Source organism: Onychostruthus taczanowskii, unplaced genomic scaffold (assembly GCF_017590055.1).
Source record: "Onychostruthus taczanowskii isolate IOZ18803 unplaced genomic scaffold, ASM1759005v1 scaffold165, whole genome shotgun sequence".
Classification (NCBI taxonomy): Eukaryota; Metazoa; Chordata; class Aves; order Passeriformes; family Passeridae; genus Onychostruthus; species Onychostruthus taczanowskii.
Window position 1 is genome coordinate 168,750 of NW_024498851.1, and position 16,930 is coordinate 185,679.

Genomic DNA, 16,930 nt, shown 5'->3' on the forward strand with positions numbered 1-16,930 from the left:
CACGGCTGCTTAAATAGCAGGAAACACCCGAAGCAAAAATACCGCGGGCAGGAACCCAGGGGCACAGGGGACACGCAAGAGCAAGGAGCGGATTTCCTCCCCGAAGCATCGCACCTCGGACGGGAGCGGGACCTGCCCAGCCCGGGCTGCCCCGCCTCGGGTGCCTTCCCCCGGCTGCAGGGAGCTGCGGCTCCCACACGGACAGACGGCTTTTATCGCCGCTGCTTGGGTCTCCCCCCATAAAGGGCTCTTGGTTCAAAGGTGTCCCATAGTTACTTGCACATGTTTGTGGGGGGGGGGGGGGATTTTTTTATATATGTGTATATATACCTACATGCATGCATATATATATATACACATATATACACACACAGAGATATATACAAACATATATACATATATATACACATATATATACACATGTGTGTATATATATATAAAATGTATGCATATATATATACATATAAAAATATATACTATATATACACTATATATATTATACATATGTGCATATACATATATACACATATATATACATAGATATATACATGTGTATATATATATTAAACATGTATGTGTATATATACTGTGTATATATATACTGTATATATAATATACATATATAAAAATATATAATATATATTGTATATATATTATATATATGTATGTATATATTCATATATCTAGCATATATATACTGTGTATAGATATACATATATACTGTGTACTGTGTGTGTATAGATATACTGTATATATATTTTATATATGTATGTATATGTACATATGTATAAAATACATACTATATGTACTGTATATATTATATATGTGTATGTATATATGCATATATATAAATATATAATATATATACTGCATATATATTATATATACTGCATATATATACATAGATATATACATGTGTATATATATATTAAACATGTATGTGTATATATACTGTGTATATATATACTGTATATATAATATACATATATAAAAATATATAATATATATTGTATATATATTATATATATGTGTATATATATACATCTTCAAAAATATATATACTATATATATAATATATATATAGTATCAGTGGGTTAATAAGTGACATTAGTTGGTTATTAAATAAAACACATATATATACAATCCCAAATGGGAAACGACATACATATATAAAATCTCAAACAGGAGATATATATATATATGTATAGATATAAAAATCTCAGATTGGACATATGTTACTCTCAAATGGAGCACATGAGTAGTATCAAATGGGACACACATATACAATCTCAAATGAAGAACATGTATGTAAAATCTCAAATGGGATATATAAGTGTATATATAATCTCAAGTGGGTTCAGGTAGGACCAGAGGGTACAAAGCCAGGACCTGCATCAGCACATCCAGCAGACTGCTGAGCATTTACATTTTAGGAGGATTTTGATAATCAGAGCAGTCACACAGGTTTAGGACTATAGATTTGGACTTTAACAAGAGCTACAACACTTCAGCTTTCAGCCATCCCAGGTCACAAACGGATGCCACCACATGTCCCGAGTGTCCAGGGATGTGTTGGACCAGGCAGCACACGGGCAGATGGGATCACCACCAAACCACAGCCTGACCTCAGGCTCGCCACCTCTGCGGGTGAGAAAGAGAAAAGGTTTTTATAGAGTGATAACGAGCAGCCAAACCTCAAAAACCGGGAGGTTCCCACGGCCAACCAGCAAATGCTTGTTAGAGACACGAGGTTAATCGCTGGCAAGGATTAATTCAGCATCTCAATGGACTCAGATGTGACCCTTCTTTTGGGAGATGACTGTCTCGACTGAGGCCAGGCATGGAGAGGACCATCAGCATGAATCCTGGTGGAATTAGGAGCCTGCTGTGCAGCTGTGTCCTGGCAGGCAGCACTGCAGCCCTGCAGCCCTGCCCACCAGGGGTTAACCGCCCACGGAGCAGCCTCCGGTGCACGCTCACGTCATGGAAATACTGGAGTAACCACAATTTTCTCTGCTGCTGTTTGGCTCCAGTTTTTTCAACATTTCTACACTTCCAGCCCAGATCTCTGCTACCTGTTTTCCAGCGAGGTAACTGGTACTAACAGCAGCTCCACTGAGCACTGGGGATTTTTTTTTTAAATACAGGTTATTGATATACTTTCTACTTCCAGTGCTACCAACACTGAAATACCAAAAAAAAAAAAAGATCATGAGTAACAATACCACCCCAAAAATTATCATGTGCAGAATAATAAACAGGCTGTGGGATTGGTGCTTTCTGAGTTTTCATCCTGTTAATATTGCACTGGGTTGGACTGAAGCCCCAGACAGCTCTGTCCTGCTGCCACCCAGAGTGGCCACAGGCCCCTTCTCCTCCATCCATCCCTCCCACCCATCCCAGTACCCTCAGCATCAGCTGTTTCTCCTGCCCAAGGTGCTCCAGCTGAGCAGGAGGGGCTGCCTGCATCCTTCACCACAGCTGAGATGCCATGGGAGGTCATCCATGTGTGGTACATGAGAACCAGAGGAAGGGAAAAAAAGGAGGGTGAAAAGAAAAAAAAAAAAAAAAAAAGGAAAAAAATATTTAAAAAGCAAGCAGAAAAACCCAACATTCTTCTGATAATCATGTATTTTTACCTTGTAACTGAGACCATGAGGGCCAGCAGTGCCAGAAAACATCACCCTGCTCAGCTCCTGGTCCACATCCCACTCCCAGTGCCTCTCCTCCCCTTTTCCAGCCCTTTACTGCCCTAACCCACATCCCAGCAGCCAGCCCAGGAGAAAACAGCCTCATGTCTGCAGCTCCACTGTTCCTGATCAGCAGAGAGAAGCAAGGGGCTGGGCAGGGAGCACTGCTGCCTCAGTGCCCTGATGGTCTGCCATCGAAAATAGTGAGCAGGAATTCTAGAGCACCCTTGTGCAATGCCAGCACCCACAAGTCCAGCATTACCTGCCCAAAGAGGTTTGTTATTTTGCTTTTAATGCCCTAATCCCCCATGGAATACAGCCCAGGTGTTGCTCTTAACTTCTCAGTCCTTCTTTCAACAGTCCTGAAAACATTAACAGGGATGGAGCATCCACTGGCCCCCAGGTGAGCTCGATGGACCAAGAGAAGGGTTTTGAGGCTGGTCCAGCCTCAGCAATGCCTCACAGGGAAGAGCCCCTTCCCCAGGAGTGTGGCAGCACCAGCTGGGAAAAAGGCACAGGATGCAAACACTCAGCATCTGGCTCATAGCTTACAAAAAACAACCCTAAAAACCTCCCAACAATATTTTGGAGGGGTATCAGCATCCCAACTGACTCTGCAAGCGCTGTGTGTGGGAGAAAAATCAAAGCTGGCTCCTCCAGAGGTTTGAGCACACAAAAAAGCATCAAACCACCTCATTTTGCAGGACTGTGAAAACAGAAACACCTCGGGGCTGCCAGCAGCCCTGTGAGGCTCCTGATGCCCTTTGGTGGCCAGTTCAGATCCCTGATGCAGATCACAGCAACGCTGCTCTCTGGGGAGGTTTTGTGCAGAGAGGATCAGCCGTGGTCTTGAGAGCTGCACAGGGCAGCTGCCACCACCAGAAACAGCAACCACCTGCTTTAAGTCACTTGAAGTCTCCCTTGCTCAGCCCAGAGCCTTGCTCAGCCCTGCTTTGTGCCAGCATTTGCACCCCAGCCCCTCTTCAGGGATGTGCCATGGGGTCCATGCCAGAAGCATCACCTGGGCTATGGCTGTGCCAGGACAGAGCCAACCCACAGCCAGGAGCCTCCTGTTCTCTCACCATCCCTTCTGCAGGAGCAGATCAAAAGCAGAGTGAAAAGGCAGCAGCTTGGATGCTTCTCAAAAATTAAAATTCTCCTTGGGAGGAAGAAAGCAATAGCAACAGCAGGCACAGAGTGAGGCTTTTTACTCAAGAAAAATGGGTTTGAGGGAAGCTTTAGAAAGGGAAACCTACTTGCAAAATAAATATCAATAGGATTTTTCACGGATTTACCCTGGGAGGAGATGACCACAGAAATGGAACACTTCAAACCAGATCTGGAGGTAAGAGAAGGCTTAAAACATGCAGGAAGATCAATGGTGCTGAAATGGCAAAGAGCAGAGATGTGACTTTGTGATGATGGCAAGTATGGCCATAAACTAGGAGGCCATAAACTCCTGGCTGGAGTAGGGACTTCAAAAGAGACACCTGAATTACTGGGGAAAAGGATTACCCTGGGAGAAGGGGGGTATTTTGCTGCAAATGGTGTTTTTGGAGGACACGTTCCAGCCCCTTACTGGAAGCACCACATCCCAGGCCAGCATCTGGGCATCCACAGTGCATCCAGCTCCTCTTAAATCAGTGTTTTGTAGCACCAGCTCTACCACCCTCAGCTTTAAAACCAGCAATGAAATAAAAATATTCATGAAATAACACTTGTGCCACAAGGCAGACCAACCCCAGGGGTAAACACAAGACCTGCAGGCACAATCCCTTCTCCCACAGCAGAGTTTCTGTGTCTTATGGCCCTGCAAACCTTCTTTCCCTGGTTCCTGTAGTATTTAGACAGCAGACGTCAGTTTTTCTGAGCCTTGCTCTTGATTCACAGTGTTTTTTAAAGGTAGGTGTGAATGCAGGTAACCTCAGAGGATGGCACAGAGATGAAAATCCCAAGTTTCCCCGTCAATTACGAAAACTTTGTGTAGTCTCTCCCCAAATTTGAAGGCACTCACAAGGTTTGAATGCCTCAGCATGTCTCCTCAGGGAAAGGATTTGGAGGAGGAGAAAAAAAAAAAATCCCAACCCGTAGCATGTTTATGAATCAGACTGTTCAGCGTGTGTTTCGGGGGTGGGAAAGGTGGGCGATGCACAGAGGAACAGAGCGCAGAGTTTGATGAGTCAGAAAATGCTGCTTTTCCTCTTCTTGCTGCCACCTCAAATACTTCAGCATGAAATAGAAATTTTATTTCTTTTTTTTTTGCTTTTTATTATTGTCAAGAGAGAGCTGGAGCATAACCTTGGCTCGTTAGCAACCGCCAGCAGCTAATTCAACGTCAAGCCCCGCGCCGAAGGCGGAGTACGCGCAGACACACGCGTGTGCCGACGGATGCACACACACATCCCGGGAAAAGGGTGCAAATAAAACATGTACCTGTGGTGTTTCTAGCAAAACAGGGGCTCAGATGTGTGCTCGTGCCTTGAGAACGAGCCTTGGTGGGTTTGAGGAGAGGAGCAGCACAGCCCAGGCTGGATTTGGGCTCGGGGATGTCTCCTCCTCCCGGGAGCCCAGGCAGGCTCAGCACACACGTAGGAAAATACACATAAAGATTTGGGGATCCTGAGTGAGGCTTGCAGAGACACAGGGAGGTGTGGTGGGAAAAACAAGCAAATTTGCTGGTGGGCTTTGAGCTGAAGCTGGCTTGAATAACACTTAGACACAGCTACATTGCACCTGCAGCAAGGCATGGGATCTGCAGAGCGTGGGGTACCACGGCGAGGTCACCCCCAGAGCAGGGCAGGAAAGAAGAGGATGGGTGAGCCCCAAGGAGGGTGGATGGGCAGGATGGTCCTGCCCAGCTGAGTTTCCAACCACAGCAGGGCTTCTGCTTCAGAGTCAGAGGAGATGAAACACAAGATGAGATAAGCACCCCTATGCTGAAGCCTGGAGTTTGACTCTGCTGACATTCACAGCCCATTTAGGTTACCGATGGAGCAAATAAAATTATGCATACACATTAATGCCAGCAATATCCTGCCTGAAATGTATGCTCATTTACACTCAGAAATCCATTTAGAAGAGATAAATCAGAGCTATATTTAAAACAGAAAAATCACTTGTCTGTCCACAAACCAACTCCTGTTTACATCTGTGGTTCCCTGGCAAAAATCAAATAATTTCAAGGGAAATTGTGCTCCTGATTTTACATTTAGGAAGGGTGAATGCCCGTACCCTCCTGCTCAGTCTGTTATAAAATAACAGATGTGCATTTGGTTTTTGTTTGTTTGGGGTTTTTTTAAAGTTTTGTGGTCTAAAAACAACCTGTGGAGCTTGGAGCTGGTGGATGGGATGAGGTATAGGGAAGCACCTGCCAGGCACATGTGACACATCCAAAGCATTTATTAATTTAAATTGACTTGGGAGATTCAGAATTGCCATGGTGAGACCTAAGTGTTCTGTGGCTTCTCCAGTTTCCTTGGCACATGAAAGGCCATGCTGACAGCACTGATGACAGAGCTGAAACGAGAACACAAGCTCTTCCTGATGGAGAAATATCTTCTTCCACTCCAGTAATCTGTACCACACTGCTTGGCTCCCCAGCCATGAGCTGGAGATACCACATAATCAGTATTGCTCTCTGCTTCCTCCTGCAAATGTGTTTGTGAGCCCTGGATCTGAAAAAACAATTTTAAGCTCCAAAAGAACACCGCCCCCCAAAAATAAAATAATTTTATATCAGTCACACCAATGATGGCTGCTTCTCACTTAACGTCAGAGCTCGTTGCAGCTCGTATTTTTTTAAATGCAATAAAAAAGCAGCAGCCAGCAGCTCTCTGAAGCATGTCAGGAGGCAGTTTTTCAGAAAGATGATGTATTTTAGATTGTGATTCACGACCACACTGGCAGTTTGGAGTTCAAGATTAGAAGGAAATGAATGAATGTGAGACAGGAGGGTGCGAAAATGAAAGTAGCTGGAGCTTAAGGCCGGCTCTGCACTTCGAGCCTCACAAGATTTTTCTTCCCCTTCTGTGCGAGCTCAAACGAGTCACCAAACTGCCCCACACTTCTGCTGCTAGAGTTTAATTTAAACCTAAACTGAAATGCAGTTGAACACAGCCCATCTCCAAGCCCAGCTCGTTGTCCCAAGCTGCTCCCTTGTGGCACCCTCACCCCAAGCAGCTCTCCCAAACAGGACACTCAAGGGTCACCCAGCACAGCCAAGGTGCCTGCTGCCACAACACAACCTGCAAGTTCTCACCATGCTGGAAAAAACCCCCACTTTTTGCTTAAAACTAAGGTTTTAAACCAAGAAAACCACACAGGTCCCTATCTGCATGGTTTTAAGTTGTTGTAAACTATGTCTCATTTGCACCATGAGAGAAATATAAATACTGTTCAGAAATTGCAGAAGTTCCAAATTCTTAAAAACCTTGGACCACATTTCACTGAGGGTTGAACTGCCCACATCACTGCTCTCAACATTCAGGCACATCACAGCGAGCTGTGCAGTACAGGAGCTGCAGAGCTGTGCTTGGAAGGTGAAAGACACAGGACACCCCAAAGTCAGCAGCTCCTGTGAACAAGAGCCCGTGAGAAACCTAGTGCTGGAGAGCATGGGAAACAAAACTGCCAAGTGAGGAGAGCACAGAGCCACTGCTTGCAAGAGGAGGAAGCAGAAAGAAAAAAAATTAAAGGCAAACTAATTGCCACCACTAACCCTTTGCTCTGCACCTACGTCACAGCTTTGAGCTCCCTTTGTCAAGGCAGAGCCCGGTGCCACTGAGCAGCCAACGTGCCTGACTCAGTGATGATGATTCACTTGGGCAAACAGCAGAGGGACAAAGCCACCAGGAGCCCCACAGTGGTGATGCCCATCGGTGGCACCCTGCTGCACAGCACACACCTCCCCTCATGCTCCTGTGGGGCCAGGGCATGGCACAGAAACTGGCTGCAGTTATACCCTGAAATCAGACCAGCCGCCTGTTTGATAAGGATGTATTTTGCGTTAAGGATGAATTTTGCCTTCAGCCCCCAGAGCAGAGGGGCTCCTCCCAGTTAAGCAGACAGGTCCCCAGCTGCCCCTCTCCAAAATCAAGCCTAACAGGAGCAGTTGTGATGCTCCATGGCAAGAGCTCCCAGGTGCAGCCCTGACCATGCTGGCCCAGGAATGGAGCTGAAGCTGCCTGGGACAGGGAGCACTGGTGGGATGGGGGGCCCTGAGCACAGCTCAGCACAGGACAGCTGCTCACAGGGCTGGAGGAGTCACAGCCCTCTTATCCCACCTAACAAACAGAAATGCAGCCCTCCCAAAAAACTGAAATACAGACAGCAATCCTGCCAGCATCTACTCAGGCTTCCCTCAGCCTCATCCATGAGGATCAAGCAAAAAGCAGATGCAACAAGCTCCAGTCCAGGAGAGAGTTTACACACTGATCTCCTTGCAGAAGTTTGAGAAGGGACTCAGTGTTCCAAAGCACTGGAGCAAACCACCCTAACCCCTCCTGCTTCCTATGCAGAGTTCACGACCCACCTCGGTCACAGCATGAACAAAGCCCCCCTAAAATCACCCGGGGAGGTCCAGACACCCCAGCCAGTGTCTGGGGCACACGGAACACTTTCAAAACACACGTTTACAAATTCCCCTTCTCAGTCCTGTGAAGATGCCCAGCGGCCCGCAGAGGGTCCCCCGGGTCAGTGTGACACCGGCAGGGCCGGGACACGGACGGTGTCCCCACCACCGCCCCCTGCCCCAGCAGTACCCGCAGCCAGGGCTGCGGTAGGGGCGAGCGAATCCCCCCCAGGATGCCTCTCACGGCTGTTTTGGGGTTCCCTCTGTCACCCGCGGGCAATGAGAGCTTCCCCTCTTTCCTTCCTGGTAACGAGATATCGCTGTCCCTCCCCGCTTTCTGTCGCTCCGCCAGCGGAATTAACACCCCGCTAATTGCCGACGTTCCTGGCCGCCCGAACCCGCAGGAATTAGCCTTTAATTAAAGCCGATAAATATTGCCCTGATCAACAGGTGTCCCGCGGCACATCCCCACCGATCCTCCGCACAGCCGGGGCCGGGAGGATGCTCCGGGGGGACCCATGGCAGCACCCCGGACCCTTCCGGTACCGGCGGGGAGGATCCCGGTCCACATCCCCATCCCGCTGGGGGGGATCCCGATCCACATCCCCATCCCGCTGAGGGGATCCCGGTCCACATCCCCATCCCGCTGGGGGGGGGATCCCGGTCCACATCCCCATCCCGCTGGGGGGATCCCGGTCACATCCCCATCCCGGCGGGGACGATCCCGGTCACATCCCCATCCCGCTGGGGGGATCCCGGTCCACATTCCCATCCCGCTTGGGGGGGGATCCCAGTCCACATCCCCATCCCGGTCCCGGTGCCGGTCGGGAGGGTGCCGATGGAGGGTCCCGGGCTGGATGCCGGTGTCCCGACAGCGCTGCCCCATCCCACCCCCGCCCCGCATCCCACGGCGATCCCGTCGCGCCGCACTGACCATTGGGGCCGTACTTCTCCCGGTTGCGGCGGACCTGCTCCGGGCTGAGCCCGCAGCTCTCGCTGACCCCGAAGCGGCGGAGCACGTCGAGCACGGGGATGCTGTGCGCCGCCTCCATGCCCCGGCCCGGGGGTGCTGGCCGGGGGCGCAGGAGGCACACGGGGCGCCGCTCGCACGGCGATGCCTCGGCACCTCTCCGCCCGCCCCGGCACCGGGCCCGCCCCGGCACCGCCCCGGCACCGCCCCGCTCCGCTCCCCGCTCCGCTCCCCCCCTCCCCCCCGGCCCCCGCCGCCTGCACTGTGTCCAGAGAGAGGCAGCTGTACTGGGCTGCCTTTGTGTTTGGAAACGTGGGATGTAAATTGTCACTGCAGGGAGACAGAGAAAGGATCCAAGGGACCTCCTCTCTGGTAAAACCTGAGCACCAGCCTCATTGTGTCCCTGGGACATCCCACACTTCACACTCCTCAGTTCTCCTCATCCCCACACACAAGGCAGAGCATCCATGTTTGAGGAATGGGCTTATCCTGGAGGCATTTATGGTTTTGCAAGGATTTTTCAACCTGTCTCACTCCCCTGTTCAGCCAGGTTCCCTGTCCCCTTCCTACCTGGCTCCAGATGGGCCAGACCTCCACTTAGATCCCACATGGGCTTTAGATCCTCTTTGTCATGGAATACTTAAATGACTTCTTCCAGCAGCAAAAATGACTGGTTTTAGCAGCTCTCCCATGCAGCAGAGACTACCAGCAGCACCATGACCAGCTACCCTGATCTAGAAAAGGAGGGTTGCCTCCAAAATCCACTGTACAACCAAGGCAAAGCATCCATGTTTGAGGAATGGGCTTATCCTGGAGGCATTTATGGTTTTGCAAGGATTTTTCAACCTGTCTCACTCCCCTGTTCAGCCAGGTTCCCTGTCCCCTTCCTACCTCGCTCCAGATGGGCCAGAGCTCCACTTAGATCCCACAAGGGCTTTACATCCTCTTTGTCATGGGATACTTAAATGACTTCTTCCAGCAGCAAAATGACTGGTTTTAGCAGCTCCCCCATGCAGCAGAGACCACCAGCAGCACCATGACCAGTTACCCTGATCTAGAAAAGGAGGGTTGCCTCCAAAATCCACTGTACAACCCAGCTAGGGGTCACCACCACCACCACCACCACTACCACACCTGCAGGACTTTTCGATGTAGTGCACCTGACCCAGCTCCCTCACTCCAGCAGCTCTTCCATGACCCAGCTCAAACCTGCTCCCAGTGACTCTCCATGTGAACGCCAACTTCTGACTTTTCAGGTACTTCCAGTTTTCCCACTGTTGCTGGAAGAAGACTGTAGTTGATGGTGACTGGCCGTGCTCTCCAGCTGAGAGGGTGACAAACCCAGCTTCTACAGAAACCAGGCAGAGCCAGAGACAGCAGCCAGTGTGAGGAAGGGACAGCAGACATCTTAGGGAGGAGCTCTGTCTTATTTATTTCTATGTAAATTCATGTATAGAAAATGTATATTGCAGCTTCCACTGGAGTGGAGGTCCTGAAGCAATGAGGGTTCCGTTTTCAAGTTTGATAAACTCATTGTTTTTCAGTTCACCACAGCTGAGGCGTGGGAGGCAGAGGGTGCTCCAGAGCTCAGCCCAGCATGTCACAGGTCCTCCTGCAAGGAGCACAGCTCCCAGCCCTGCGGGCTGGCCTTGCTTCAAGCTCTGTCATTGTATTCCTCTGCCTCTCGTGAGTGTTTTGGGAGGAAAAGTGCTGTTTCTGCTGCTGAGCCTCCCAGGCAATAGTGCTGCCCTGGGCCAGAGTCTGCCCCAGAGCTGCCTGGCTCGTGGGGCTGAGTGGTCCACAGAATCCCAGGATGGATCAGGCTGGAAAAGACCACAGCAACTCATCTGGTCCAACCTTCCTGCTCCAGCGGGGTCATCCCAGAGCAAATGGCACAGAGTGTGTCCAGAGGGTTCTGGAATATCTGCAGTGAGGGACACTCCACACCCTTTCTGGGCAGACAGTTCAGTGCTTGGCAATGTGAATGAAAGAAGTCCTTCCTCGTGTTGAGGTAGAACTTCCTGGACATCAATTTCTACCCCTTACCTCTTGTCCTATTTCTGGGCACCGCTGGGAAGAGTCTGGTCCATCTTCTTGGCATCCCCCCTTCAGACACTGACAGACATGGATGAGCTCCCCTCTCAGTCATCTCTTCTGGGGTCTGAAGGGCTCGGTTCCCTCAGCCTGTCCTCATTAGAGAGATTTCCACCGGGTTCCTGGGAAGAACTGATATGATGTGAAGATATTAGCACATAACATGCTCTTGACCAGGGGCACAGAGGACCTGATGCAATAGATCACCCCCAAAATTTGGGGGCTGTTCAATATTAGCACATAATACACATGCTCTTGACCATGGGCACAGAGGACCTGATGCAATAGATCACCCCCAAAACTTGGGGGCTGCTCCCAAAGCAGTGACTCTGGAGGGGGTAGGATGGGACCCCTTGTCCCCCCAGACTGCAGCCTGTGTGGGAGCTCCTGACAGGCAACTGCCCCAGCCTTGTTAGCCTATTTCAGGGAAACATGCTGCCCTTGGAGCAAGGCCTTCGGAAAAGGGTTCTTGGCATCCTCCTGGGTGTAATTTAGATGAGACCCTACACCACAAACTGCCCCACCTGCATGCCAGAGGGTGAAGGTCTGCTTTAATGCTCATTGTGCAGACTGAGAACAAAGACACAGACAGCTCAAGCTGTGTGACTGTGCATGTACCACCTGCACACCCTCACTGCTCTCCCCGGTGTCTCCTGACCCTCTTGTCACATTCTCCCAGCCCAGCAGCATCCCACCTCACACGTGAGTCCAGGCCAGGTGTAGGCTGTTCCTGCTTCTCCCAGTTTCATGGGATGATGCCAGTCCTGGAAAAGAGCACAAAGATGATGTTCCAGCTGCAAAGGTGAAAGTTTGACAAGTTTGGGAGCGGCTGAGATGAGAGGTACAAAGGGAACATCTGGCAGCCCTGCTAACCAGGCACCACCATCCACCCCACCTATAATTAAGCAATCCATGAAAACCATTAGCAATTGAAGTTGTAAATTAGTCAGTGAGGGAAAATGGACTGAAAACACTCAGTACTGCAGGAGAAGGGTCCACAGACACCCCGGGCTGTGGAGGGGGCTGGGCTCCATCCCTGGCAGCCCCCCAAGTGTGAGGGATTCCCTTCTGTGCTGGGTCACCCCTGACACAAAGGGCAAACCTCCTTATTTATCTTGGCTTCCCCCACGGTATTTGGGGGCTGTTCCCAAAGCAGTGACTCTGGTGGGGGTGGGATGGGACCCCTTGTCCCCCCAGCCCAGCAGCATCCCACCTCACACGTGAGTCCAGGCCAGGTGTAGGCTGTTCCTGCTTCTCCCAGTTTCATGGGATGATGCCAGTCCTGGAAAAGAGCACAAAGATGATGTTCCAGCTGCAAAGGTGAAAGTTTGACAAGTTTGGGAGCGGCTGAGATGAGAGGTACAAAGGGAACATCTGGCAGCCCTGCTAACCAGGCACCACCATCCACCCCACCTATAATTAAGCAATCCATGAAAACCATTAGCAATTGAAGTTGTAAATTAGTCAGTGAGGGAAAATGGACTGAAAACACTCAGTACTGCAGGAGAAGGGTCCACAGACACCCCGGGCTGTGGAGGGGGCTGGGCTCCATCCCTGGCAGCCCCCCAAGTGTGAGGGATTCCCTTCTGTGCTGGGTCACCCCTGACACAAAGGGCAAACCTCCTTATTTATCTTGGCTTCCCCCACGGTAAAACCTTTTGGAGGTAAACACGCTTAGGAGAGCCATAAAAAGAATAAAATAATGGATTTAACACCTCCCAGGCTACTGAGAATTTTTTTTGTGGGTTTTTTTGGGTGTTTTTTTTTTTTTTTTTGGGGGGTTTGGTTTGGGGAGGTTTTTTTTTGGGTTTTTTTGGGGTTTGTTGTTGTTGTTGTTGTTGTTGGGTGGGGTTTTTTGTTTTGTTTTGTTTTGTTTTTTTTGCCGTGGCTGCCGTGTGGGAGGGAGAGCAGGACCCAGTCTGGGCTGACTGGGCACTGTACAAGACATGAAAGTCTACAGGCAGTTTTGATTTTAATCTTGCTTCTCCAGAAGGAAATCAGGAGCAATTCTCCCCAAAGCCGTGGGTTTGCTGTCTGGCTGGGGCTGAGGGCAGGGGCATGGCCGAGGCTGCCAGCAGCGCTGAACCCACGCCACCACCCTCACTCCAAGGATTCTACAATCCATGGAAGATTAATCTTTTGTCTCCGCTTTGCTCCTCTGAGATGGGGGAAACATTCTGTGTGCTGGAAGGGCTGAGGGGGCAGGCTGTGTGCCGGTGAGCAGCCCCGGGCTCGGGCTCGGCGGGGCTGGGCGGGGTGTGCCGGGCGCTCCACGGCCTGCGGCAGCAGCACGGGGCTGTCAGCCGATTATTCCATCCTTTCTGCTTCCACACCAGCGTGGGTCACACCTACTGCATTCTCTCCTTCCACACCAGCGTGGGTCACACCTACTGCATCCTCTCTGCTTCCACACCAGCGTGGGGCACATCTACTGCATTCTCTCCTTCCACACCAGCGTGGGCCACACCTACTGCATCCTCTCTGCTTTTACACCAGCGTGGGGCGCATCTACTGCATCCTTTCTCCTTCCACACCAGCGTGGTTCAGCGTCCACATCTCCCCTCCTCGCTCAGGTCAAGGACGCAGTCTCAGGCTGTGTCAGGGGAAATAGAGGTTGGATATTAGGAAGAAGTTCTTCACAATAAGAGTGATAAAGTTCTGGAATGGCTGCCTGGGGAGGTGGTGCAGTCACCATCCCTGGGTGTGTTTAACCAAGCCTGGATGTGGCACTGGGTGCCAGGGTTTAGTTGAGGGGTTGGAGCTGGGTTGGACTCGATGGTCTTGAAGGTCTCTTCCAACCCAGTGATTCTGTGATTCTGTGAAGTTCATCTCAGTACAGAGGGTGTTAGAAGCGGGCAGCAGCTGCAGGATCCAGCCTTGGATGTGCCCTTCACTCCTTTCCAGGGATGTCACTGCCGCTCCCCGAGGTCACCACGGGGCACACCCGCGGTGGTGGCTCCCAGGAGAGCAGCTGGGAGCCCAAGGAGAGCAAAGTCAGGGTTCCCCACCCCAGGCCGAGCAGCTGATGAGGCACCAGGAGGTGCAAATCTCTGCTGTCAGCAGCTCTCACCTTCCCAAATCAGCCCTGGTGATGGCAGCTGCCCCATGTCCTGCTCCCACACTCTCCCCTGGCCCCAGGGAGGTCACACACAGGGGTATTAATTAATTAATTAATTAGAGGTGACAGTGCCACTGCCATTTGTCATTCTGCTCCAGGCTTACTCTCACTGCACACCCCAGTTCACAGACAGCAAATCCCCATCCACAAGGGACAGTCAGGAACAGCTTTTTTTTTCCCTTTTTTTCCCTGCAGCAGCTTAGATATTTGCTTTTCCTATGCAGAAAAAAAAATAATACTCCTTGAAATCACAGTTTGAGGCTTTTCTAAATGTTACATGCCAGCTGACCTTTCAGAGCCAGGCTTAGGGGTTTATTTCTAATCCCCTGGCCAGGACTTGCAGTAGCTGTGGGTCAATCCTGCTCCCTGAGGGCTCAAACATCAATCCTCAGCACCAGGATGCTCAGGGCTGGAGCTCTGCTGTTCCCACCCTTCCTGGAAATATATTCCCTTGGCTGTGCATCCTGTGCTGCCCTGTGCACCTCAGGGTGGTGTGGGAGTGTGGTTACCAGCAGGATTTGGCTTCTTGGAGCACCAATGCAGGCACTGGAGGTGGCAGGGAAGCACCAGGCCTGCCGTGCATCCCACCGGGGTGCAGGGGATCTGCAGCACAGCTGCAGCAGTGCCAGCTCTGCAGAGCCCACCTCGGGCCATGGGTGACAGAGAGGGACATTCTGGAAACAGCTGGCCAGCTCAGGGGGCCATATCTAGGGACGAGGAGGAGGGACAGTCTGTCTGGACAAGGATTTTCTGTGGGAGGCCATGGCTGCACGGGGCAGTCACCCTCTTTTCCAGTTCCCACTGCAGGTGGCTCTGAAAATGAGCATTCACTAAAGTGTCAGACTTTTACAGCAGCAGCTCTTAAGCACATTTAAGCACATTTAAGTTTTTAGCTTTTCTTCCATGGCCCTGTCCACAATTTAGCTGGAAGTGGGGCTTTCCCAAGTGCAATGCCCCATTTGGGAATGGCTGCCCAAACTAGATTTGAGCTTGGATCCTGTGGAGTTTCCAAATTCCCTGGTGTTTTCCCCCAGCAGCACACTTAGGAGCCTCTGTGTATGAACCCAGACCAGTATTGGCCCTTATTATATATAATTTTTTAAACTGTATTCCAATTCCTTTCAAAGGCAGGAAAATACATTAATATCCATTAAAGGGGAACACCACAACACTCTGACACTCAAGTGGGTTTTTCCCTGATGCAAAATGCCTCCTGGAAAAGAAAAAAAAAAAAAAAGTGCCTTTGTGGTGTGACATTCCTGGGATTTTGCTGGAGTTTAGGAAACAGAGAAAACAAATAACACAACAGGAGGCTGCCAGGCAGCACCAAGGGTCCCTCACATGCCTGGGGCTGGGTTCATGGTTGAGGTGGTTAATTCAGCCCCCTCCCTGTGGGCAAAATGTCACTCCATGTTTCCTTCCAGCAAAAGCAGAAGCCAAAAATGGAAAAAGGTCTGGTTTCCAGCAGGCAGAAGGAATGATTCCTGCTCTCCATGGAGATGTGATGTTCACCAAGGGGAGGATGAGGGCTGGAGACTTGCTTGGCCCCGGACCAGCATCACCAGGGTTTGCCTCTCTGTTGCACATCCTCAGCACTCTGCCAAGCAGGAATTGCAGGATATCACAGCCAGGATATCCCTGACCCCTCTGACTGCTCCTGTCCCTTGGCAGGGGACAAACATCACCGTGGCTTGGCAGCCAGAAATGCCCACAGGATGTGGGAATGTAACCAGGGGAACAAACCAACCTCATCCCTGCTCAGCCACGGCGGGAGGGGGAGCCTGGGGCTGGCAGGAGGGTGCTCATCCCAGCATGGAGCTTTGGAATCCAAGGGGACAGCAGCACCCCACACACTGCCTGGGATAATGGGCTGGGGTTTCACCACATAGCTTCTTTTTAAGACTGAGGAGAGGGAAAAGGGTAAACAGGGGGCTTCTGGCCGTGTGAGTCCTTCCTGCAGCCTCCCAGGAGCGTGGCTGCCCACCCTGAGCCACGCTGAGGACAGGAGAGGAGCTTGTCCCACGCCCTGCACTCATCTCCTGCTGCCCTGCAAGTCACCAGGGCCACACTGCTGGCACCTGGGGCTGCCCTGCACAGCATAATAATGATGAAGTAAAATTTAAAGTCACCAGGGCCACACTGCTGACACCTGGGGCTGTCCTGATCTCAGCCAGTGGCTGACCTGCACAGCATAGTAATAATAATAATAATAATAATAATAATAATAATAATAATAATAGTAAAGTTTAAAAATCCTTAAGTTAAAATCAAACTTTAAAACATTTAAAAAGAAAAATTAAAATAACAAGATTTAAAAAATAAAAGTTTTAAAAGTAAATTGAAATTTAATAAAAATATTAAAAATAAAAATTAAAATCCCAGTGCATCAGCCAGCATGGGAGAGAGGGAGTCAGGATGTTCCAGCTTCACCTCTCCAGCTGCAGAGATCCCACCCTGACACTGAGGAGGGAACCCTGCGTGTGTCACTA

The 16,930-nt window shown here is 50.3% G+C and overlaps 1 protein-coding gene across 4 annotated transcripts in view; it reads right to left on the reverse strand.

Annotated features, from left to right (window-relative positions):
* The window catches only part of ATP2A3 (ATPase sarcoplasmic/endoplasmic reticulum Ca2+ transporting 3), a 56,489-nt gene extending 47,065 nt beyond the window's left edge, over nucleotides 1-9,424 (reverse strand). For all 4 annotated transcript variants that reach the window (XM_041399564.1, XM_041399561.1, XM_041399563.1 and 1 more), the window contains exon 1: nucleotides 9,194-9,424. In XM_041399564.1, coding sequence (XP_041255498.1) covers nucleotides 9,194-9,311 — 118 coding nt within the window. In that variant the 5' untranslated portion in view covers nucleotides 9,312-9,424. The remainder of the gene's footprint in view (nucleotides 1-9,193) is intronic.
* Nucleotides 9,425-16,930: the final 7,506 nt, after the last annotated feature.